We start from the raw sequence: 26,924 nt of genomic DNA on the forward strand, positions 1-26,924 counted from the left end.
AATCCCTCCAATAGCTTCTTGACTCATTCTGTCTCAGGTTGAAATTAAGCTTCTCCTTCAAGGCTCTGTACTGATACCATCAAATGATTAGCTACACCAATTATACTCTTAGCATGCATCCATGTGTGTGAGAGTGGATCCTTTTTTGGTAGCAGTATCCTCTATGGCTGCATCTGCTTCCTTCCACCCTGCTGACTAGTGTAGCTGAGGGCATACTTAGTTTCTTCTCTCCATCCATTCTGACTCAGTTATCCCCTATAGTCTCCGTGAGTGGAGTAAGCATATATCTCCCAACTCCTATTTCAGCCCTGGCTACAGTAATGCTGAGTTATTACATTCCTTGCTCCGTTCAGTATTATAATGATTTTGTCTTTAGTGCATATCACATGAGATTGGGGGAGAGGGGATAGAGAGAAAAGTAAGCAAAACACAACCTCACAGAAAGTAAGATGCAATTTTTGGGAGGACCCTGTGAGTATGTTACTCTAGGTTATTTGAACCCAAACCTATGGTAACTAATCTCTGTTTTCCAGGTGATATCAGGAAACAAATTGGGGGGGAACAGCACCTCCCTCTGATAAATGACGGGTATACATGAGTGCTTCTACCCAAAAATCCTTGTTTTTATTGAGTACAAAGCACACATCTAAAATAGAAATAACTTAGAGCACCCCGGAATAGAGTTACCCGAAGTCTGAGGCAGTATCCAGTGACAGCAGCAGGTTTCTGGTGGCTGGCCTTCCTCCTACGCGCTGGGGAGATAGCTGTCAGACTGCAAGCTCATAGAAATCCTCTCAGAAGAACTACTCCAAAGTACACACACTAACTAAATTCTTTTATACGTAATTCAAAACAAAGCATAACTCAAAATAACCCCTAATGGGCTGACCATTTCCCTAGCAACAGCAAAGAAATCTCAATTTCTTCTTATCAGTAAAGCAACTCTAGCAAAAAAACGTACAGGTAGGCACCCAGACCAAGGTCAGCTATCCTTTAATACTACAGCTGAGCAGATGTTTTTGTCTGCCTAAGCAAGGCCAAATTCTTTCTCGCGATGTGGGGTCCTCGCTTCCAGCCCATGGTGGCTAAGTGCACAGGTGGCTGCAGGTTATGTCAAGTCCAGGGCTCTTGTAACAAGTAGACACAACCCTGCTAAGGGCAGGTCTACACCAGAAGTGCTATATCGGTGTAACTGCATTGCTGTAGTGTGTCTGGTGAAGGTGCTCTATGCCGATGAGAATTCTCTCCTATCGGCATAATTATCCACCTCCAGGAGAGGCAGAAGCTATGTCAGTGGGAGAGCGTCTCCTGCCAACATAGCGCTGGTGTGAACAACACTTAGGTTGCTGTTACTTTCATTGCTTGGGGGGGGGGTGTTTTTCACACCCCGAGGAACGCAAGTTAGATTTACTTAAGCAATAGTGTAGACCTGCCATAAGAGAGGGCTCTTTAACTAAGGACATTAAGGGAGAAAGCTTGATTAGTTCTCTTAAAGTATTACTAAACTGGGCAGTAGCTATTTTGTTACCTCTGGTCATGAAGCCTGACATTGCTTTGTCCACAAATCATTTGGACTGAACTACTTTGTTTCTGCCCCAGCTATTCTACAGTTCCTATGAGAGATCAGCCCTTGAAGCAACAGGAACATCTACTAGTCAGTCCCTTTGCAGGAATGATGTACTAGGGCTTGTTGACCCTCCAGCTAGGAAACTTTGCTGTAATTTCTCTCTCCTCTTGTAATCAACTTTGGTTTGTTTTTTGGTGGTATGTTTTTTGTTTTAGGTCCTACGATGAAATTAAAACGACTTGCTGTGCTTGAAAAATACAAAGATGAAATTGATTCATTTTACAAAGAATAAAGCTAGTCTTCGTGCCAAGTATTGTCTGCAAGTTTCCCATGAAGCAAAACAAATTCACCAACTCTGTGTTGCCGGAAACAGCTCCCAACAAATGCATTTGAGGATTTACTTTTTTAGGCTAGCACACCTACCATTTGTTTTGCACCCTATGCAACAGGCATTAGAAGAGAAACATCCATATAAAGATCTAGTTGTAATTCAGCCTGCAAAGTAATAAAATTTCTTGCTACAGATAAGTATTTATATTGCCCGTCGTGAATATTTTACTTTTGGTCTTAAATGAGTTAAACTTAATGACATACTAATGTGGGTTTAACTGTTTATTGTAAGGATGTAGCTCGTATTCTTATGGGGGGGGGGTAAAAGAATAAGAGAAGACTAAGCAACACCCTGATGGATATTTCCTTACAGTTTTTATAGTTCTGTAATAGGCTAAATTGATTATAATTCAAATGTTTGGTAGACATAACTAATCAAGTGGCACTGTTTAATGAAACTGTTACATCCTCATGGGGCTCAATGGCTATTGATACTAACTGAAATTAAAACATCAACAGCTCTATAATGTTTTCAGTGAAGAGCATCTAAATAATCTTGTACCAAAAGAAATGCTACATATTGTGGCCTAATTAATTCCTCTTTCCAGCCTTGTAGCTTGTCAAGTGAGTTCTGGATTGACCATCCCAAAAAAAGACAATGAAGATTTTTTCAATCTTTGGTTCATGCTGAAAGACACTTCAGTTTAGCATTTCCCAAAGAGTCAAGTGATGAGTTGGTGGGCATGAACAGAAATAGCAGCTCAAGATCAAAATCTAGACCAGGTCAAAGGATGTCTCACTCAATGCAGGGGCCCTGATTCAGAATGGATAAAAGTCATGATTTTAAAAAAATATTTAAATGCAGGTTTATTTAAACAAAACTATTTAAAATTAAATTTAAAGTGACAGTCTCTAAAAGCCTAAACTTATCTTTTAATCATTTAAATTAAAAATAAAGCAGTACATTTGCTGTTGAGTTTTAAAGACAATCAAAGCACTGAATTGGTGGGAATTTCTGACTATGCACTTGGAACTAATTTGTTAAAATACTCAACCAGCTTTTGACAGCAGTAATCTTTTCTGCAGGTGTAGAGGGAATATTTTCTTCATTTCTGTTTATTCAGCTAGTTCAGTTCAATGACTAGTTCATTCAAAGTTAAGAAACCAATTGGAAGTTGGAAAAAAAGAAGAGCTTGTTTTCCTCTTCCAATCTAACAACTAGCTGTAAGAGGATGAGCTTTACTAGTACTAAAATCTTCATGGACATAGTGACTAGAAACAATCAGTTCAATTCACTTATTACAGATACCTCCTTTGTTTAATAAATCAGTTCATTTTAAATGCAAAACATGTTTTGACGAGAGAAAAAGTTTGTACCCAGCACATAATGTAGTTTAATAAAAAAAAATGTAAATGCTGTTTGTGCAATTAATTGAATTTGGATTTCCATCTAAATAAATCTTGACACAAATTGCAAGTAAAAATTTAAGAATCTGATTAAATTAAACTATGTAATTGCTTAAGTGTACAGCTAGTGTATCCTCCTGCTTAGCAAAAAGAAGGAAGTTTAGAGTAAAAGGTTCTATTTAATTGCGAATGATTGTTTTAATGGTTACCAACAAGAATCACCCTTTCTTATAACTGAAGTACTAACGCAAAACAATTAAAATCAGTGATTTAAATCAATCAATCCTGTGCTGATAACAAGCCGGAAAACTAACTGTAATACCAGTCATCTTGAAGTTTTCCATCTATTTGCAGCACTTTGCAAAATGCTTACTGCTAGGATTTTGAGGTGTGTGTGTTTGGCTACTATGTCCCAACAACAACATTTGCTTTAAACACACGCTTGTTAAGAGTTTGAAATCTTATTTATATATTAGATCTTTACAAACCTGTGGTACACCACCTCCTCCCCACCAAACCAAATTGTTTAAAGAGCCTGATTTTGATATCTGGTCCTTATCAAATGGAGGATAGCACCATATGAAGTGGAAGTTCTACAAAAAGTTTGTCCTTTACTGAAAATCATGTTACAGCAAGTAAGAAAACATGCTCAACTGTACCTCCTCTATACATAACTGATATTTGCAATAAGATGTATCTACTCAAAGCATTAAACAAGTCAGCAGCCTAGGCTTATAAAAAACACAACAAATGGTATGACTTTGGGAAGTCTTTATTTTCTCACTTTGTGCGTAAACGTAACTCAGTTGCTTACTTAGCATAATACAAATGAATCAAGAGAATAGCAACCACACCATGCACATTCAAATCAAGCTCAACCTCTGCTGTGGTACATCCAAGAGAAGAAAAATTACCTTTATCACTAGAAGCAGTTATGAATACACAAGGAAAAAAAAATCTTTGTCCCTATCCCTGCCATAGGATAGCAGAAGTATAACAAAAGCTGGGATGCTTATTTTGCAGGGGAAAATGAAGTGACTTTGCATTGCTCGGTTTTGCTTTGGAAACCACCACACTGAATAAGGAAATAAGTGAAATTAGTGGCATAGGACCTATAGACAGAATTAAGCTGAATACAGTTGGGGTACAGATCAGAACCATAACCAGGAAATATGACTTATATGTATGTTAAAGGTTGTAGGGATTGAGTATTCTAAGACATTTAGGTCAGTATCTGTCACGTGTGTCCATTATATCACTATATGGAGATGAGAAGAGGACTTAACTTCATGGTCTTTGCTAGGCTTAGTGAGCAAATGCCTGGAAACCTCATATCCACCCATATAGTGAAGACAGATTATAGGTTCCAGAAATATTAAGCAACAGAACCAAAATTATAGATCACTGTACAAGAGGATACTCAGTTTCAAGCTCTGTAGCAATCCCTTGTTATCTCGTCGGTTACATTCAGAATTTGAGGAAGTTACTAATCAGTACATTTAAACATCAGAACAGACAATGCAATACATAAAAACAAAGTATAACAGAAAAACTGTAGTACAAAGCTACAGAAAATTTATATTTCCACCTGACACTACAGAGTGGAATTCAAGGAATTTTATCATCTACTCATTAGGAGAACTCTATTGTAAAATAAGTAATAGTCTTCCTCTCAGAGCCACCTTACAAGAATATTTGGATACGTAGGTTTGTAAGATTTTACTTTACTAGCATTATTTCTCACATCTGTTTTGATGCCTTGATTTTTATACAGAAACATATTTTAAGAGAGATTAAATATCTGTAGGGTTTTAAGTCTTTATTCATGCATTTAGAGAACTTTGTTTTTCTTGGAACATCACAGCACCTGAAAGTGTCTCTTCATTGCTTTTGATACAACATTCCTAGTAAGTTTCATACCCGTTTGTTTACAAAAGTGTCTTCTTGTGCTATTTTAAGGCCGAAAAGCCTATTTTATTCCATTCTAAGACCAATAAAATAGATTTTAAGCTTTCTTTAAAAGGTGCTTTTATAATCATGATAATTCAGTCATCTCGATATTTACAGCAAGTCTTTTGAGAAGTAAAAACCACTTAATTGAAATGTAAAATGGTAAACAATTCCAAGTGATACAATAAAGGAATCCACTTATACAAAAAAATGTCACCAGAGACGAGTAATAAATAAAACAAAGCACTTGGAAAAAGTCCACTGAAAGCAGGCACAAATGTTATTTGTATCCATTTGGGCTAAATTTATTAACAAAATGGCCCCATCTAAAAACTTTGCTCTCTCTCGAGATAAGCAAACCAAATGTATACGAATTGCAGATGACTATATAATGTATTTGTAATGTGTCCATTTGGAGTGATTGCAACATTAGTGATATGAGGAAACTTTAGTCAATATCCTGTACTCTGCGACAGATCTCTGCTGTGTAGTCCGAACACTTGGCATTACCTCCCAAATCTTTTGTTAGGACCTGAGAGAGAAAAAAATAGACATTTTAATTAAAAAAATGTAATCTGAGTATTGCAGCTTCTAAATTAATTTTACATTCTGAACACAGAGTATGTGGTATTATGTATGCAAGGGAACAATGTTAACTGTCCAAGGTTCTCTGTACTGCAACAATTTTAATAGAAATGAGCTTGCAAATTGCAGCATGTACAGAAGGCAAATTCAAACAGCAAGTTTTCATCACAGTAGTAGGTTATCACATGTTAAGACTTTAGCACCATCATTATGCTGGATAGCCATTTGTCTTGGATGGTTTAGACACAACAAATCCTGCACCTTAGCAGGGGGTTAGACTAGATGACCCTTGCCGTTCCTTCTAACCCTGTGGTTCTATGATTAGTGATTTTATCTTTATTCATAATTTAGCTGGAATTATACTGCCTAAACATATTTAGCTAAAACTGTTGTAAGTCCTCTGGTTTCCTAGCTGCACAGTAAAACAGCTCCCAACTATTATAACTTCATATTTCCAGGAGTTAGCTTTCTGAAGTTTTTTTGGGAGCTTAGGTTTAGGGCAAAGATGAGTAATTCTTACACAATGAAACTTCTGGAGGATTTTATTTATTTATAAATAACAACCACACAACAGCAGCATAAATATAGAAGTTGAAACTTAGCATGTTAATAGTCCTTGAGGAGGCAAGGAGGCGTGGCTTCCTTCAGACGCGGATGTGGAGGGAATGCAGCAAGCCGCCTGGTGGGTGGAACCAGGAGGGCCACACCCCATACGTCGGAAGCAGAGGGGCGGGACAGGAAGAGGAAGTATAAAAAGCTAGTTTAGCAACTCAGTTGAGAAGGAACTGCTGAGAGAGACAGACACTTCTTCCTCGCTGCTGGAGAGGGATGCTAAGGAGAATTGCTGCTACTCTGAGGACATGCACAAGCTTCCAGAGAGCCCTGCCACACCCGATGCTGAGGAGCTACTACCAAGGGTGAGAGTAGGAAGCAGCCGTGGGGAACCAGACTATTGTCTGGCAGTGGTACTGCTAGAAGCACGGTGAGCATGTTTCGGGTGGATTCCCCACTGACTCTGGGCTGGGATGCAGTGCAGCTGGGCAGACCCGCATCTCCCTACCCCTGGGGTGGGCAGTACTCCCTCTCCTTAAGCCAGAAGGCCGGCGCTCCTCAGGCTCGCCCCTGTCTGAGCCCCATAGACTATGCTTGGTGCTACAGCTCTGTCTGACTGCAGGCCAGAGCCCAGACTGCTTGTGGCCCTGTCCTGCTTGAAGGCTGTGGCCTACTGAGTACCACTAATTCCCCCTTTCCTTATTTTTGAGAGTACTCTAGCAGACCAGACTGCATGGAGGCGTGGTCTTCCTCAGAGGCAGACTCGGAGGGATGGCCAAGCCAACTTACAAGGAGCAAGATCTATAATTGGGGAGGGGAAGAATGCAAAAAGTTAAATGATGGGAAAAGCTGCTGAATAGGTACAATGGACATATGTTCAAATTTTTAGTCTTACTACTCTTGTGATGGCAAAATATGGGATAATAGCATTATCTGGCTCCTTTGATAAGGCATGATAATGGGGCAATTTGCATGATAGAGACTAATGTCTCAGACATACAGCAAGATCTTAAGAGTGTGTATGGAAGGACATGCAGGCATAAGAGATGACAATTTATAATTTGTGTTTTGTCTTTTGTCATTTTCACTATACAATTTTTAAATGAAAGATGAGTTCTCTGCATTGTGAGCAGAGATATCCATCACATAGTGAGCCAGTAGCAAACTAATACTTGTTCTGTCAACCATTGTGTTACTGATCTACAGATAAAGGACTTCCACTCCAGACAGTATATCTGGAGCTTTTCTGAAGCACTTCGTATTTACTTGTAATTTAAATTGGATTTTTAAGTGTATATGTACAGTATGGCAGCCACCACAAATAGGTCAGTTATAAAATGAAAAGATGTTCATTTTATCTTGTTCAATATTTGCATAAAAATCCACTTACGAGGAATTGCAAAGCACCCTCCCATGCTCCTGGACCAAAGAATTTCACCAGTGTGGCTAAGTAATGTTCCTTTTTTAAAGCACAATCTTTAGAATCCACCCACCTACATTTTAAAAAGATGAAAGCCAAGATGGCAGTGAAGAGAGTTGGTAAGGCTCAACTTCTGGAAACATGAATTCAAATTTTACTCAAGTTACAAGTGAAAATCTATTTGGTGGCCTCCAAATCTTAGATACTAACTGCATAAGAGAAACCATGCACACAACTGAGCAAAATCTAGCTTGTGTGTCCAATTCTGGCCTCGTTTACACCCATGTAACACTACTAAGTCAATGAGGTTGCAGGGAAGAAGTTTAGAAAAGGCCTGAGTCCAGAATGGGAACAAAGGTGGTATAGGTCAGGAACGAAATGTTTTGGGAAAGTTATGTGATGAAGCCTTTACATGACATACAGACACTAGATTCAACTAGAGATAGGAAAATCAGTTCCTTCACCTTCTTGAGCACCAAATATACACACAGAAAGAATTTGTATTTTAAAATTTAGATTCCATGGGGGCCAACTAAGCAGACTCCTCCGTTGTGCATACAGGAGCCAGGCCCAATCTCAGCTCTAGGACTTCATAAGCAGAGTCTGTCCCAACATGAGGTTGGAGACACACTCAGGAGGTGCTAGTGCTCTTTTCAGAGAGCTGAATCTACAAGTCCCCCAGCATTTCCCAAGGCAGTGTGCCCACTCCTGCTGAGACAGTGAGCCTCTGCATCCTCCTCATAATCTGCAGGTTAGGCTTTGGTGTTCTATATTAATTATTGTAGAGGTATGAAAAGTGATAAGGTCAATACTTTGTCTGTAAACCCTGAGAATACCTTTCTAGCTTTAATTGTTTCAAAACATGCAGTCTCGATTTTTGTGGCATATTCGTGTAGTCCCATGTGACGCAGCATCATCACAGCACTCAGAAGAAGGGCAGTTGGATTTGCTAAATCTTTTCCTGCAATGTCTGGTGCTGTTCCATGAACCTACAGATGAAAATGAAATTATCTATATTATGAAGTCAATATATCAAGCATCTAGTGTCTGTTTTGTTATCTAAAGTAATTTAGACAATTGAAAAATTAATCTGAGTTAAATTTGAAATAACTTACTATATTAATTCTTTTGAACAAAGCGTATTCATCCAATAAGTATACAAAACCATAATAGTTTAAGGTGGGGGTGGGGAAAGAGTTTCAAAGATCAAGAAAGGGGAATTAATTCTGGTTTCCAATTCCCAGTGCAAGCAAATGGGAATTGGACACCTAACTCCTCTGTACTTTTCAAAGTCTTTCCCCTAAAAATCCAGAGGACATGGATATCCTAAAAGATGATGTCCCTGACAACTAAAAATTATTCAAGATCCTTTCTAAAATAGGTTAATAAATATTACAATTACTGTGAAACTCTTAAATTTGAAATCTTCGTTTAAAACACCGCACTGACTGTGTTATTTCCTTGACTGTTAAAAGCCAATTGAAATAACTAATCATTTTAAAAGTAACATTTCCTTTTATGCAGAATTTAAGTAAGCTTCACAATTAAAGCAGTCAGACATTTTGCAGAGAATGTATTTCAGTAATGGCTACAGGATATCTTGTAGCTTTAGCTTTCTAGGCAAAGTTAGTTATTAAAATTTCCTCTTGCAAAAGAGATCTTACAGATTCAAAGATTGCGATTCCATTAGCTCCAATGTTTCCGCTTGGTGTTACTCCAAGGCCCCCAATCAATCCAGCACACAAGTCACTGGAAGAAAAAATTCTTCATATAAGTTACAAAGGTACAACCTCCTACCAAAAAGGTATAAAGAGATTATTGTAATAGTTTATTCCATATTAATAAAACAAAATTTAGCTGCCAACACAGCCAGCGGTTAATGTGTTTAACCCTGTGGCAAAAAGAACATGTAATAAGTTAGCTATACTACAGCAGCATGTTTGAAGATGAGCAGGACTACTAGACCAACAAAAACAGTTTAATGAGAAAAATGACAGGGGAACTTCAAATTCCAGGATCGAGCTTACCAAAATCATAGGGCAAGGTGGAAAATACTATAAATTTGCATACAGCAGAAGAAAGTTTGGACAGCCAATCAGCACAATAAAAAAAGGTACCCAACCCCCCTACATGATACCAATACAAATAAAAAAAAAAAAATCAGAGAAATATCAGTTGAGGGGTTTTATGTAATTATTTGGAGGTCCTTCAATGTATAATCCAACATTTTCCCCAAGAAATTAGATATTTCCTATAAGAGCTGCCTATAACGAGGCCAGAACTTTGCTCACAAGAAATCTGAATTACTAACAACTATTATGCAAAACTGAAGGAAACAGGTGTTAAGTGACACAAGATTGCTTTGCTACTTCATTACCGAACAGCCTACATGATCTGTGAAAGAATTAAAGAAAGCAACACAAAAAATCTGACTTTAGCGGGACTACCTCCAAGATCAATATGAGCAAGGACTAAGCCAACAAGTGCCCATAACACCTTCCTGAAAGGGGAAGACATTAAACAAGCATCATCAAATGTTGATATTTAGAAAACTATTCAAAACCCACTTTTATACCAATGCCTACAAGAAATCAGCCACCCAATAAGTGCTGAACAAACAGGAAGTGGGGAATGCATCCGATGAAGCAAGCTGTAGCTCACAAAAGCTTACGCTCAAATAAATTTGTTAGTCTCTAAGGTGCCACAAGTACTCCTTTTTTTTGCGAATACAGACTAACACGGCTGCTACTCTAAAACCAGTCTATATAACCGTTTTTTAAATTTAAAATAAAGGGAATAGCTTTGCTTGTATTTTGTATCCCCCTCCTCCATCCTTTGTTTGTCACTTTGGGCATTACACACTTCAAGGTAGGGAATGTCATCCAATATCTGTTCAGAGAGTAGAACATTTTGGGCAGTATGTCATAAGGCACTTTCAAAAAGCCATAAGAGCAGAGAGGCAGTTTACAGGGAAGGGAGTGTGTTGGGGCCACCTACCTTTATGAAGAAACTCTCCTTTATCAAAACTGAGCACAAATGTAAAATGTTTTAAGGAACTGTCATTAGAACTCAAATTGGCGGGGAAATCTATACTAGGGAAAAAGAACATAAGCAACAATGTGGAGGAGAATCAAACTAGGATGCCAGCTAAACATCAGAAAAATAAGCGGAGCTATCAGGCAGAACTTTCAACAGCAACTACAGAGAAAACACTACCAGCTGTTAAAGCACATAGTTAGTTTGAGCTCTATATTTTGTTCAACCAGAAGGTGATTAGGGAATACAGTAGCAAAGGAAGAATGGTGTGCTTCTGGGTACCAAAAGGAGAGCTGCTTGTTGAGCTAAGCGGTCTTTTCCCTATTATCTGTACAGAATGTGAAAGATGATTCTACAATGAATTAGTTCACAATGGTATTTATACCAGATTTACTCAACTGCAACAGCCAAAAGCCACTTCGTCATTGCAGGGGGATGCCAAGAGCCACAAAAAGAATTAAACCTATTTAAAATGCAAAAATGCCTGTAATAAACATTGTAAATTAAGGAATTCATTCATCTACACAGCTAAAGCAAAACTACAGTCAGAGCAGTACTAGGATCCATGGAGGGACCCTTAGTTTAAAACCTGATACCAATTCCGAGAAATCGGGCTACTGCCACCTGTGTGGGTATTTCTGTTCTTCCCGAGGCAACAGCCACCCAACAATCAAGACATCATGGCCCACAACCACAACGGTATATAGGCTTCTGACTTCCATTGATTTCAATGGAAGTTAGGAGCCTAAACACCTGTATGAATCTGAGCCCATGAGACTCCTTTCTTAACCTTTTAGAAGAGAACCAATACAAGGCTATGAAGCCACATGCAACTCAAATAGCAACAATCTGAGAAATCCCTGCAATCCTAGGACTTTATCTCCATGTATTTTACATACACACATTGTTTTTAAAATAATTTTCATTTATTTATCTTATCTAATGATTGGTAAGGAGTTTAAAATCCTCCATTCAGTGTTTTGCACTTTACTGTATGTCAGTTGTAGTATAGAAAATCTGTAGTTCTAAAGTGCATGCACATGAGTACATATTCCACCCACAACTGGAAGAAAGCTATTCTGTACTAAACCTCTCTCTTTTCCAAGGCTTTTGGGGTGGGAGTGTGCACTGCAGGCTGTAACTGGAGTGGGTTTCCTCCCTCTCCACCACCTTCCTGGTTTTGGGGTGACTGCAGTTATTTATTTGTATTAGGATCACATATTAAAAATACATTCTAACATCCAGAACCATAGAAAGGTACTCTTTTAAAGTTTGGCCTGAATCAAAATAAGAAACAACATTTTAGGATTTCCTGGATGATACAAGAGAAGCAAGGACCAAATTCTTAGTTATATGCACACACATTTAAGACTCCAGATTAAAGACACTAGTTTTTGCTACGTGATTAGAACAGTATCAAATTCAATTAAGTAAATGTTTTATGGCAAATGGGTCTGGCAGTTGACTTCACAAGTCAAATTAATTGTTTTGACGGCAGAGTGCTACTGACAATATTCTTCAAAAACAAAGTTGTCTGAGAAACAGTAACTGAAGGTACCTTAGTAAGTATTTTACAGATGTTCATTTCACACACATCCTTCCATTTTTATATCTGAATCACATTTACATGGTATATGGACAAACACCATCCCTTCTGATGCCATGAAGCACAGCCTCATCATACAGCTCCCTCGATACTAAGATATTCTGTGTTTGGTTCTCAATTGCGGCTTTTTTTTTTCTAGGATTGAGAATCTGAAAGGGTTATGTTTTAACCTTCTGGATGCTGAAAACAGACACCCACTTGCCTAACATTTAATCTGAATGGTAATCTTGAAAGTGATGGTATTTTAAGGGTTAAATTATAACCAGCTCACTTCTGCTTACCTCAGGATGTCACCGTACAGGTTTGGCATAACAAGCACATCAAACTGTGATGGATCCTGTACCATCTAGGAAGAAAACTGTTTTAATTTTAAGGTCATGTTTTATAACTATAAAAAGCTGGATATAATAGATTAGGTACTCACATTCAGACACACAGTATCAAGGTACATTTCATTAAATTTAATATCTTTATAGTTTTCTGCAGCTTCCCTGCATTTTCTCAGAAAAAGCCCATCGGACATTCGCCTGCAATTAGACAAAGAGAAGAATGTTACAGAGCATGACTGAGTAAACAAGTTTTAAAAAGCAACTGCATCAAGGTAAGTATGGATGCACCTCTGGAAACAAATAAATAGAAAAATATAGGCCAGATTCTCACTGGAGATACACTGGGGAACCCAAAGGTGACTTTTCACCTCCTGGTTTGTGGGATCAGCCAAGAGCTGATTCAACTGTTGGAGCAAATTAGGGCAATTTCTAATTTGGGCTGGCCTGTAATGGCCCCCCAGGGGCAGGAAATTGCCAGAGAGAAGTATGTTTGACCATGGCCCACTCCTGCATCCAACACTCCCCCAATGTGCATGTATGAAAAGGATGGCGCAGAATTGGCTCTGCCAGCCTTAGACCACTTGGGGATTCCCCTCACAAGGGGGGGGGGGGAATTCCCAGCTGCCTGGTTAAAGCAACTATAAGGCTGTTTTATGTCATGACAAACCAGCCTCACCAGAAGCCAAGATCTGGCCCTAAAAGTCTAATTTAGCAATAGAGCAAAAAATTACTTCATACATTAACTTTTCTGATTTCATTGCATTAAAAACCTTCTTACAATTTACCATATGTTCAGAGCAAAGTCTTTGTCCTTATCTTTGGACAGCAAAGGTTTGTTTTATTTTAATATATACGTCGAACTTCTCAATGCTTACTTTACAGAATGAGAGCTATGTTGTCAGAACCCACAAAACTGATCTGAACTGACACCTCAGTGAGTTAAACTGCACTTGTCAATTGCATTAAAGACAGAAGTGAGACTGACAAAGTAAACCAGAAATCAGATCTGGAAAAGTACATCCTCCCAACAAGCACATTTTGTACTATGCAAGTGTTTTTTGACCAGAACACTTTAATATCTATCTATGGTATGCACTACTAAGACCAACAAAAGTGACACTTTTGTAATTAAAGCCTGAGTATATAAAAACAGGCAAAGAAGTGTCATGCAATTCCATACATACTGTGGCTCAATTCTGAGGCTTATTGTGAAGTGCTTTGAAATCCTTGGGTGAAAGTCACAGTCTACAACATTGTAGTTGTGCCACTGTAGCCCAGATGCTTCCTATGGAAGGGGTTTTTCCATTGCAGTAGGTAATCCACCTCTCCAAGAGGTGGTAGCTACGACAATGGAAGAATTCTGCTGTGAACTTAACCACATCCTCTACTGGGGGTTAGGCTGGCCTAACTACGTTGCACAGGGTGAAATTTTTCACAGCCGTGAGCAACATAGCTAGGTTGATCTAATTTTTAAGTGTAGACCAGGCCTATATGTGCAAGTTTCACTTTTGTGTTTTTTATTCTTAAGTTTACTATTAAAATAGGTAAGAGTACAGAGAGAAGGAGCATACTAACTTGTCAGTGATTTGAGTATGTAACTAATGCAGTCCCACCAACACTGGGTCAATTTTCCCCATGTTGCTTATGGTTTTCCCCACTAGCATTAATGGGTGTTACACAACAGAGGGAGATTTCACAAGTTACTTTGCATCTTGAAAACTGCAAAATCCATAGTTTTTAAATCCATTCGTAAGAGTTTGTTACTTTATGATGTCAACATACATAATGTTTGCTTTGTGCACTGCAGTAACATAGCTTCTATGATTGTTTCTGGCGTACTCAAAAGCAAATTCAGCAATACGTTTGCTTGCTTCTTCTGTGATGAGTTTGATACTCTGTACAACACCATCAACAATCTGAAAAACAGACAGTTATCACAAGTTAAAACTTAAGCTGATTTATAAAGCAGGAGTTGATAGTGTGGAGATTTGGAACAGCATCATATAATTCTGATGGGCAAGTATCTGAAAAGCACTGTACACAAGGCATTTCACATTAAAAATAAATTCTGAATCAGAGTTAATTTAAAAAAAAAAACAAATTTCCTAATTTTGACATACAAGTTTGCAATTTGCAGAGAAGAGAAAACCCTGCCAGAAAATTAACTGTTTCCCAATAACATACCACATGCTCAATTCCACTGTATTCTCCTTCTGTGTTCTCTCGAATTGTGACAATATTTACATCTGTGTAAGGTGTTTTGTATCCTTCAATCGAGACACAGGGACGAATATTTGCATAAAGATCAAAGGTTTTACGCAACAGCAGATTCATCGAAGGGTGCCCAGCAGCTATGGGTGTTTTTAAAGGTCCTATAATATACAACAGGAATGAGTGAGAGAAAAGCACCAATTTAGAGTTTAAATTCACTACAACCATCCGGGAGATAGGTCTAGGCACAGTCTCATGGGAGACCTAGGTTCCCTTGTTAGGGTCTTGTGTTGACTAGAGCTGAAAGGGTGAAGAACTCTCCCTGTAGACCATTAAAGAGTGAAGTTATTCTACTGTTTAAGAGCCACTTTGTGACCCCTCTATTCATGTTGAGTAGCAATTAACACCACAAGCATTCTCACTGAATTCAATAGGACTACTTGGGGAGTAAGGTGTTACTCAGTGAGAATAAGAAGGAATCACATTCTGGCTACGAAGTATTCCAGCAGCAGGGGAACCGGTTTGTGCTGTTTTAGATATGGGCTCCAGTTCAGGGTTCTATTAATAATAATATTCCCATCTCTAATAGTCCTCCTAGTGAACCCATGAAAAGTCTGACACTAAAGACTGAAGAGGTGGGCAAGGTAACATCTTTTAGTGGACCAACTTTTGGTGGGGAGAGAGACAAGCTTTCGGGCCTCCACAGAGCTCTGACTGACATGTGGCATGCGCCTTCGTTTGGGCTTTCACAAAATGTCACCCTGTAAGGGGGGGTATACCTCCACTGAGACTAAAAGCATTAACCAAAGAGGGCTTAATCAATGTACCTGCAGGGTGGGTCAGGTTCAATGAAAGATGAGTTCCAGATGGGAAAGAGATGAATGGTTAATATAAAGAGGAAGACCAGAACAGAAGAGGGCTACAGGGCAGAACTTAGAAATCCGTCTCGGAGATATAGAGAGGTCTGATGGGCCAGGGAAGGACTTCAGGGCAGTAGAGGGAAGAGGAGACCTGGGGGAACAGATGGTCTTGGGATCCTCTCCTAAGAACATCTGGTAAAGGACAAGGAGAGACATGGTGCAGCCACTAGGGTGGAGCAACTCTGATAAAAAGGCAGGGACTAGATTTCCCAGAACAGACCCCTGGGAGGCATTTAACTGGGGAATGGAGTACAGGGAAAACTGAATAAAAAGGTCAAGCTCGAGGAGGGCAAAAGTTGGCTTACATTTATTTTTTCAGTTGAGATTTGTTGGGGGACTCCAAGCGAGGGACCCCTATGAGCCATGGCCCTAAAAAAAGGTGCACCTTGCAAGGTCATGGAGCTTAGGGAGATGGAAAAGGTGTGGCACCTGAGACAAATACAGGTACCAAGGGGCCCAGGAAGGGGCTGTTGACAGGTTGAGGCAGAAAGAAACCCAGGGAGGTGGCAGGTCAGAACTGACAGACCTTGCCTGCTCACTAAACAGTCCCTGAGCTGGAACCCAAAGGTGCCTGGGTTCCCCTACCAGCTGCAAGGGAAGGTGGTGTCAAGCCCCCTTAAGGGAATATGGACTTTTGAAACCCTGAGATGAGCGTAAGGACCTCAGGGCCCAGAGCTGGGGGGAGAAAGACCTGATGGAAGGACACTGGACTTTTGTTTGTTGGACTGTTCCTCTGGAAGGTGCACTATAAGTGACCTGGTCACAGGACTAAGTCATGAGAAGCGGCAGACCACTCGAGTTGGAGCAGCTGTTGGCAGGGGGCACCAGAGGAAGAAAGCCTGGTACACTATGCCCAGTCACGAAGGGTAATGCCACCAGTGAGTCAACCCTTCAACACACCCCAATTGCTATATTCATTCACTGAAATGCAATGCCATTTATGAAATGGTGTGGATAGGTCTCACACGGGGAAACTCCAAGGATACTTACCTACACACTGGCTGATTCTGGCTAGGAATATCCACTCATTAAATAAGAAAGCTACACTAAAAGTTGAAATAAAGGTCATGCTTTGAAGTTTCATATGACTGCTGTCATGCAGTTTGTACCCTAGAATTAGCCATTCTAGTACGGTGTAGAGTACTTTGTCTTTTACATCGCCACACATACTTCCAAGAACACCCCACACACACAATACAAGCAACAGTTGCTTTTAATAGCTCAACATTAACCTCTGCAGTACCTTTCAGTCCCATCTTGTTTTTATCCATGGATTCTTTGGCATCTAGAGGAATCATCCACCTTCCTCCTGGTCCCTGGATAGCTGTAACATTTCTCTCTTCCCACTGAATAGGAACCTAAACACATTTGTTCCACATTATCTTCTGAATTAGGAATTTTGTAAGCGTGTGTGTGCATATAATTACTTTGGGAGGTTTCAGCAAAATCCCTTTGGATTTGATTTTGCTCAAACCTCCCAAAGTAATTTATCTCAGAGCTGACAAGCACAGGATATTTCAGCCCACAGAGAACTGTTTATAACCTCCTGTTTTCACATGCCTAACTCTTTAAAGGAGAATGTAACTAACTACTAAGGCACTATGAGATGCCTACTATAATATTTTTCCAGACTTATATCATTAGAACTACTTGCACCATGCTATCTACACTTTCAAGCTTGTGGTTTCCGTATGGTGATCTATCTCATGTTATTTTCAAGAAATACAAAATGAATTTTAAAAGACTTTTAAAATTCAACTTTGTAATTAGCTGCTCTTGTTGATCCTGTTTAACAGACAGGAACAGATTTGACTGGGCTGCATGCCGAAATAGAATGCTGTGAATGTTCCAGTCAGTCCCACTCATCACCAGTGTCTTAATTTTTCATTTACCTAGGGAATCTCCCTGTTACGAAAGGTTGCCACATGTTAATTTTTTTCAGGAAGGAGTGTAAGAGAAGAACAATATAACTGTATTCTATGCTCCTTAAATAACTACCATCTTTGAAACTGAACAAATTAGAGAATTTCCAGTAAATGTTAACATGCTTTTTTTTAAATCTTGAATGAGTTGATTTCCTATCAGGAGTAATCCAAACTAAACATTCCCTTTCCATCTCTCTCAGGTGTTAAATACAACAGTGATAAGTCTATTCCCTGCCTCTCAAAACTGAACTATGCATGAGCTCTTTAATATAAAGTTATACCCCCTATAATTAAAAGTAGTTAATCTAAGCCAACTGTGGAAAAAGCTATCTTGTAGTGGGAAGAAGAATTTTAAGGATAAACTCCTTTTTGGTACCAATGATGGGAAACCATTTTAACTTACCAAGGTTATTTCAGAAGAGGTACATTTTGATTTTGTATGCATCTTCTCTTAAATTCTGAGTAAGTTCTCTGCATATGTACTATATCAATCTTTGGACATGTTAGGTTTCCATATTGCAAAGGTAAATAGTTTTAAAGTAGGGCTGTCAAGCAATTAAAAAAATTAATCGCAATTAATCGCTCTGTTAATAATAGAATACCATTTATTTAAAGATTTTTGGATGTTTTCTACATTTTCAAATATATTTATTTCAATTACAACACAGAATACAAAGTGTACAGTGCTCACTTTATTTTTGATAACAAATATTTGTACTGTAAAAAACAAATTGTATTTTTCAATTCACCTCATACAAATACTGTAGTGCAGTCTCTTTATCATGAAAGTTGAACTTACAAATGTAAAATTATGTACAAAAAAACCCCTGCATTCAAAAATAAAACACTGTAAAACTTTAGTGCCTGCAAGTCCAATCAGTCCTACTTCTTGTTCAGCCAATTGCTCAAACAGGTGTGTTTACATTTGCAGAAGATAATGCTGCCTGCTTCTTGTTTACAATGTTACCTGAAAGTGAGAACAGGTGTTTACATGGCACTGTTGTACCTAGTGTCGCAAGATATTTACATGCTATATGCACTAAAGATTCATATGTGCCTTCATGCTTCAACCACCATTTCCGGGGGACATGCGTCCATGTTGATGACTGGTTCTGCTTGATAACCATTCAAAGGAGTGTAGACCAATGCATGTTCATTTTCATAACCATGATTCAGATGCCACCAGCAGAACGTTTATTTTGTTTTTTGGTGGTTTGGGTATCTGTAGTTTCCACATCAGAGTGTTGCTCTTTTAAGACTTCAGAAAGCATGCTCCACACCTCATCCCTCTCAGATTTTGGAAGGCACTTCAGATTCTTAAATCTTGGGTTGAGTGCTGTAGCTATCTTTAGAAATTTTACATTGGTATCTTCTTTGCATTTTGTCAAATTTGCAGTGAAATTGTTCTTAAAACGAACATGTGCTGGGTCATCATCCAAGACTGCTATAACATGAAATATATGGCAGAATGTGGGTAAATCAGAGCAGGAGACATACAATTCTCTCTCAAGGAGTTCAGTCACAAGTTTAATTAATGCATTTTATTTTATTTTTTTTAAAACAAGTGTCATCGGCATGGAAGCATGCCCTCTGGAACAATGGCCAAAGCATGAAGAGGCATATGATTCTTTAGCACATCTGGCACATAAATGTCTTGCAATATCAGCTACAACAGTGCCATGCAAATGCCTGTTCTCACTTTCAGGTGGCATTGTAATTAAGTGGGCAGCATTATCTCTTGTAAATGTAAACAAACTTATCTCTCTTAGCAATTGGCTGAACAAGGAGTAGGACTGAGTGGACTTGTAGGCCCTGAAGTTTTACATTGTTTTGTTTTTGAGTGCAGTTATGTAACAAACCTACATTTGTAAGTTGCACTTTCATGATAAAGAAATTGCACAACAATACGTGTATGAGATGAATTGAAAAATACTATTTCTTTATTTTTACAGTGCAAATATTTGTAATAAATATAAAGTGAGCACTGTATACTTTGTATTCTGTGTTGTAATTGAAATAGATATTTGAAAATGTAGAAAAACATCCAAGATATGTAATAAATTTCAGTTGGTATTCTATTGTTTTAACAGTGTGATTAATCGCGATTAATTTTTTTAATCACAGTTAATTTTTTTGAGTTAATCGCATGACTTAACTGCAATTAATTGATAGCCCTAGTTTAAAGCAATAGTGGATTAATTTCAGATACATTGCTAAGAACAAGCCAATGTTTTTAATGTACGTTTTTCTTTTACTTGTATCCACAAATCAAAGTGGACAAAAAAACACCTTTCGATCAGTTGCTACATATTTACTCAATTAGATAATTATTTCACACAAAATACTGTAGCTTAAATTTCTAAGAATTAAAAACACAGTATTTGCTGTGAGCTTCCCATTCCTTTGCCCAAGAAGTACAGGCTCTGTCCTGATACTGCAACCCTAACCACTCCGTTATGTTATATACAGAGCTTCAGTATTTTTTCTTTTTCTGGCTAGAGATACAACCCAGACACTTGACAATTCGGTGAAAAATTCCAAAGTGGAACCCCCACAAACTTAAACAGAAGTCACAAGTAAAATCCCTATGCAAACACTCACTTCAAGTTGTAATGTACACTAACAAGGCAAATGAATTGCTTACTTTAGCAGCATCAAAAATCTTCATAACAGCAGCAGAAATCTCCGGTCCTATGCCATCTCCTGGGATTAAAGTTACTGTCTGTACCTATGCAAGAAGTCAGATAGTAGACCTCAGGAACATTGCATTCATCAGAGCATTTACAAGTGTTTTGGTGAAAATCAAGCTAGTTGCTAGAACAGAAAACAATCACTCAATTCCCAAAGTCACTTTAAAGAAGGCACTGCACTAGAGAGGAGTGCAAGCAGGAAGTCTGTTTCCCAGACAAACAGCTTGCATAGTGTTCCAAAGAATCCACCTGGTGCCTCAGTCTTTCTGAAATACAGAAGAAGTGGCTAACCTAATTGAAAAGCAGCCTTGCTATTCACATTCCTCCCCAGTACAATACAGGTATTTATTTCTTCCTAGCACTTTGTACAGGACACAGCATTATCCAGTTATGTCATGTATACTAGGACCTATCCTACACTACAACAGGCTCCAGTCATGCTAACTTATTCCTAGAGAAGATTTTGTTTGAAGGTTATTTTCTTAATTTTGTGAAGTCCAACATTCATTTTAAAAAAGCTTCACTTATTTGGCTAACTTATTTTTAGCAAAATGAAGTTATTTTTCCACCATAACTTCTGCTGAGTTTCCCCAGCACTTTGTTTCTGATGTCATCCCTGAAGCAGAGGAAACTGACTGCACAGCTTGGACTCATCAGGTGTCTAGGGAAGTACATGATCAAACTTGGTTTAAAGATCTAAGAACTGCTACTCCAGGTTTACTTTTACTATTCATTTTGAATCTTAGAAATAGGCGTTTAGTTTTCAGACCAACATCCATAGGAGTCTTTTAATATCAATAAAAGCAGCCCCAGATACAATGTTATCTGAAAAAGCCCTGATTAGGATCACTGTGAAAACACAAAAGATGTTTCACAATTGGCCACACAAGATACAAAATATACATTGAAATGCTGAGTATCTGAATTTCTTTTGAATGAAACAGTCATTAAGGTTATCTATAAAGAAAAGAGAAAGTGGAGATTCAGAGAAAGGAAACAAACTAATGGGGATGTGGGGACTGCTATTTATAAGGCTCATCAGAAATGTTAAATACATAATTATTTGAATGTCTTCAAGAATTGCCATGTCCTCTGACACTTAGGCTGACTGCTCAGCTGTTATGCTTGTGTTTTCTTTCTCCCCCACTGATATAACTGGTTACATAGCAATGTGTGGCTATAGTACACTCAAAAGTAGGATGTAAGATCCTGCATTAAGTCTGAAATGCTAACTCTAGTGTACCTGGAGCCTGAGGTGCAACACCCATTCTTAATTATTTCACTAATATACAAGCCATGGACAACTTCTTGGTTTCTCTTTTTCCCAAATGTTTTATAACTCACAGTGCAGAGCTATAATGATAGCATTAAAAGCCATTCTCTCCTGAAATGCACACCACCCATAAAAAGAGTAGGCGTAGCCTTGATACATACATCAGTCAGAGCATTCTTCAAAACCCTCTTTAAATGAGGCTTCAAGAGCATGCTTGTGTGCATTTTGTACATACACACAGAGGGTAAGAAACCCAAATATAAACAAATCACTTACAAAAACACGCTCAAGAGAAAAATCACACAATCATATTGTAAGCTAAAATGAAGCATTACAGAGGGACTTCAAAAGGACAGGTGTCTAGATATTCTAAAAGCAGCAGTTTTAAAATGTCAGTGTTAATACTGGTATAAAAGTGTTTACAGAATTCTTTAAAGACTTCATAGGTATAGATTTGAATAAAGCTACAAGACATTTGCTAAACAGCAAGTAAGTCTACTGCTTATAGAAAAGTTTGCAAAATAAAAAGATGCTTAGAAGCTTCTCAACAACGTTGCCATTGAAGTTTCTGTAGCAGTTTCAGATGGGTTGATTTCTAAGCCAATCACTATCCTATTAATGTGACCCAATTATGTGATTTTTTGATGCAATTGCTATAATTTTTCATAAGCGGTTATTCAAATTATTTGTCTAAGAATATATGATTCTTTTGAATGTGAAATTGTCAAAAGATATTGGTGCTAAAGTTAGTCAATAGAAATCCAACATGGCATAAGAGCATATGGCCATTGTACTTGCAGCTTATCTTTAAAAGTGTGTGGACAGGTAATATAGCAACCCTATCTTATTCAGTAAGTTGCCCTGTACTTTTATTGAGAAACTTCTCAAAAGAAAAAAAAATACTATTATACTCACAGCACTACTAAAACATCTGGTCACCTGTTTTTGGTTTTTGAAAACTCCCAGCAACCGAGATACCTGTAAAAACAAAGTTATTTCAGAGTGGTAGCCATGTTAGTCTGTATCAGTAAAAACAATGAGGAGTCCTTGTGGTACCTTAGAGACTAACAAATGTATCTGGGCATAAGCTTTCGTGGGCTATAACCCACTTCATCAGATGCATGGAGTGGAAAATACAGTAAGCAGGGATAAATATACAGCACATAAAACTGCAGAACTGGAATTAATTTGCAAACTTGACACCATCAAATTAAGCCTGAATAAAGACGGGGAGTGGCTGGGTCACTACAAAAAATAATTTTCCCTCTGTTGATATTCACACCTTGTCAACTGTTGGGAATAAGCCACATCTACCCTCATTGAATTCCCCTAATTAGCACTGACCCCCCACTTGGTAAGGCAACTTCCATCTTTTCATGTGCTGTATATTTATCCCTGCTTATTGTATTTTCCACTCCATACATCTGATGAAGTGGGTTATAGCCCACAAAAGCGTATGCCCAAATAAATGTGTTAGTCCCTAAATGCCACAAGAACTCCTCGTTGTTTTTAAAGATATTTTAGTGTGTGAACAGAAAGCAAGACAATATTAATTTCTAATACTGCAGCAGGTTTTCATTTTATAGTACACTTATTTCAGGTCACATTTTATACTAGGAATATCTTTGCTAACATTAGTTGTCATACATTTAGTATATAAATATTTTCTTCAGATGACCAAAACTTTCAGTTTGCAAACATTTTAATTATTCTGTCTTGTACTTTCAAGAGTTTTAAATGTACACTCTGCTACCAACAAACATTTCTTCCATTCTTTATGAATTTTGACAATGAGCTTGTAATATATTGACTGAATGTTAGGAAAAGAGTAAATTCCACCACAAACACTATGTGGATTTTGAAGTCTAAAATAAGAGAACTTTGGAGTCTCCGTTAAATATTTGTCCTTGTGTCCAATAAGTGGTGAGAAAGAAATGTTTTATTATAGGAACAAAAATTTGTAGAGGCACAGTCCATGAAAGCCATGGAAATGAAGGGAACACACACAGATATTACACTTTAAAATTATTGCATCTTTGGGTCCAGTTATATGGCTAATGGTTGACTAACTTTTTTACGTTTATGGCTGTATTACCCAATAGCTCCAGTTAAGTACCAAGACCCCATTGTGCTAGGTACTGTGCACACACAGAATAAAAAGATGATCCCTGCCCCAAAGAGACAACAGATGGATACAGACAGGAAAGTACAAGGACACAATAAGACAAGAAGCTGAACATGGAGAGCTGATATAAAGCTGCACAGAAACTTACAGCAAATTTGTGACAAACAGAACAAGTCATGAAATATGAAAACACTGTCTTTACAAGTATTGAAAATTTACTCCAAGGATTTTGCTGCAAGATTTGATTAGTAGCAGCTTTCATGGCACTTAAATACCTGGGATAGGATTTTCAAAAGCACTCAGCATTGGTCTTACTACCATTGAAGCCCATGGCAGATTTACCTTCTGTAAATACCACTCTTGGCATTTTCATATCTGGATTGCATTCATGAATATGGTGGAATTTTAACTACTAGTCTGTTTTAAATGTGGTGATATTACTAGTAAAGTACCTGATGCAATGATATTTAGACAATTCTTAAGAAGGGTGTATACTAAAGAGATGCTTTTAGTTTGAAAACCAACTAGTTTATTATAACCCATTCTACCATATACAGTAAAAAGTTGTATATGGGCAGACTAAACTATAGATACATCATGTCATACTGAAGTAAGTACCAGTTGGAAGGGCTGGATAAAGGACAGTCGGACACATTTCACCTGAAACTTACTACTGTAACCTCCCACCATAGGTCTTTGACACTTATGCGGAGTTGGCATTAACATAACTGTATGACAAGGAGGACAGAGTGTAGGCAAGATGATTAGAAATTATGTAGTTCTCATCTAGGATATTGTAATGAATGCTGTAGAAAAGTTAATTACAGCTAAGATTCATTCTGACCTGTAACTGAACATGAAACGTACAATGTCATAACAGCAAGCGCTGCATATCATAACAAGCTACACACTTGAGAGAGAAGCAGACACAACAGAAAAGGTGAACTGGCTTAGCTACATAAACACCTGGGGGTCTTCATGGCATAGTTCTTGCCTGTGGTACCAAGGGATAACTCTGGAGACAAGTGAAAATTATAGACAGGGGACTGTATTACAGACTGCTAGTGTAGTATAGTGGTTGGAACAGGGGACTGGGAATCAGACCTGTGTTTACTGGAAGTTATGAGCTTGATATAGGATTCAAACACTGAAATTCTATAGCCTGTGTTATGTAGGGCCTTTGACTAGATGATCAGATTGCTCTGTTATGGCCTTAATTAGGTTTCAATGAATCAAAACTGTTTTTGTCCAAATTAGTAAAAATTTAACAGAGGGCTCAAAGAGGTTGAATTTTTCAATGATTTGACATATGCTATGTCGAGTGCAGGTCTGAAAGTAAAAGTTTATTGTTCGCTGGAAAATACTGAAAAGTATTGTTCACTATGTTGTGGACAGTAAGTGGATGCTATTAAGTATAGGCTAGGCATCTTTCAAGCAGAGCAGAAGAATTTTATTCTTGTTTATCCAACACAATTGACCATGTCTGTGGAACAACTTCCAGAATAACTACCATTTTCAAAAAACAAAGTGTTGGTGGACACGAGTGCAGAGGACTGCTAGTTAGAATATAAATACAAAGTATTAAGAAGCTTGTTTTTTCCAGACTCCAGAATGAAAGAGATACCATTAATTCATTGTGAAAGTGATCCTATCATTAGGATCCATTTTTAGTCTAACTATAAAATATTAAATAAAAGGAGTATATGGGAGCAAGTTGTTAGTAGCTTATTCAAAAACACAAGTAACAGTAAATGCATTCAAAAATGCACATTACTGAGCTTCAGGAAAAGTTAATTATCTCCTGTTTTATTGCTAAAATATGAGGGACAGCAGGGGTAAGGTGAACTCTATTTGCATTGCTGCTAGTTTGAAGAATAAGGATTTTACTGCTCTGTTATGTGCAAACACCAATGTATGCACATTTACAAGAAATAATCAGAATGTGCAATTTTCCTAGGTACAGGAGCCCTCAAAACATTTAACCTTGGTAAGAACCAAGTGTGTGTCCATGGACAACACCACCATGCTCAAGAAACCCCACACAATCCAAGTGTGGCAGCCTCTCAGAAAACCATTAGCTAATGGACACAAAGAGTACAGAATAGGACCTTGGCATGTAGTAGATAAAGAATGGAAAATACTAATGTCAGTAACTTGAGAACAAATGTCTTACAAATGTAAGTACTGTAAGATACAAACAGGAGGCGTAAGGAAAGCAAATCCAGCTCAACAGGAAAGTAAGAATGTTCTTCCCAGTGCTAAAATAATTATGAAATTACAGTAAGTTGGATATTTTAAGATCTGCAGTTGTGGGGAAGCAAGCAGCCGGGGTAGTTGCCTGGCTCCCTCTGTCCTCAGGGGGAGGCGTTACAGGACAGGAAGGAAAGGTCACCACTGTCCTAGCTCCCTCCATCCAGAGGAGCGGCGAGGGGATTCAAAGGCACTAAACAGGGTCTGCCTAGACTGAACCAAGGGCAGTGGCATTTGACTCCTCAGAACCGTGCACCCCACTGAGCAGCCAGGCCCGTTTCCCCCTCCCATCCGCCGGGCCTGCGGCTTCCCAGCTCCCTGCACCGGGGAGTCAAGGGCACGAACAGGCCTGGGGCCCGGTTCCCCCAACTGCGGTCACCTGGGGGCAGCGGGCGGAGGAGCAGCGCAGCGCGGGCACTGGGCCGCGCCCCCCGACACCCGGACAAGGCCCCCCGCGCCCGGCAGCAGCCAGGGGAGCCTCGGGACGCAATAGGGCGGCGGTCCCTCCCCGGGATCCCAGCCCCCGCGGGGGGGAAGGGCCAGACCCCGGCAAGGGCAAGCACAGGGGACCCGCTTACCGTGGGCATCCATGCGGTGGCGGCCATGGCGACTCCTACTCCGTTCTCCGGCTGCGCTGACAGACCCGGCCCCTCTCACGCTCGCTCCCGCAGCCAGCGGCCAGAACCGGCACGCGCAATAGCACCGGCCCCGCCCCGGAGGACACGCCCACCAGCCGCCACTTGACCCG

The 26,924-nt window shown here is 38.9% G+C and overlaps 2 protein-coding genes across 5 annotated transcripts in view; one reads left to right on the plus strand and one right to left on the minus strand.

Moving 5' to 3' along the window:
• The window catches only part of ACSBG1 (acyl-CoA synthetase bubblegum family member 1), a 68,938-nt gene extending 64,886 nt beyond the window's left edge, over positions 1-4,052 (plus strand). For all 3 annotated transcript variants that reach the window (XM_073303550.1, XM_073303551.1, XM_073303552.1), the window contains exon 14: positions 1,783-4,052. In XM_073303550.1, the coding sequence (XP_073159651.1) occupies positions 1,783-1,859 (77 nt within the window). In that variant the 3' untranslated portion in view covers positions 1,860-4,052. The remainder of the gene's footprint in view (positions 1-1,782) is intronic.
• Positions 4,053-4,060: 8 nt separating this feature from the next.
• Positions 4,061-26,873, minus strand: IDH3A (isocitrate dehydrogenase (NAD(+)) 3 catalytic subunit alpha). 2 transcript variants are annotated; one of them, XM_073303554.1, is made up of 11 exons: positions 26,755-26,873; positions 22,741-22,779; positions 20,483-20,566; positions 17,157-17,271; positions 14,967-15,154; positions 14,565-14,698; positions 12,878-12,980; positions 12,735-12,799; positions 9,476-9,560; positions 8,648-8,800; positions 4,061-5,786 (listed from the first exon to the last, which is right to left on the minus strand). In XM_073303554.1, exons 1-11 carry the CDS (start codon positions 26,779-26,781, stop codon positions 5,703-5,705), a joined length of 1,077 nt encoding a protein of 358 aa, XP_073159655.1. In that variant the 5' UTR covers positions 26,782-26,873; the 3' UTR covers positions 4,061-5,702. The 2 variants fall into 2 exon arrangements, with proteins under 2 accessions (XP_073159655.1, XP_073159654.1); XM_073303553.1 differs by having other exon boundaries at positions 22,717-22,779; positions 26,755-26,872.
• Between the last annotated feature and the right edge of the window lie 51 nt (positions 26,874-26,924).

Source organism: Lepidochelys kempii, chromosome 10 (genome assembly GCF_965140265.1).
Source record: "Lepidochelys kempii isolate rLepKem1 chromosome 10, rLepKem1.hap2, whole genome shotgun sequence".
Taxonomy (NCBI): Eukaryota; Metazoa; Chordata; order Testudines; family Cheloniidae; genus Lepidochelys; species Lepidochelys kempii.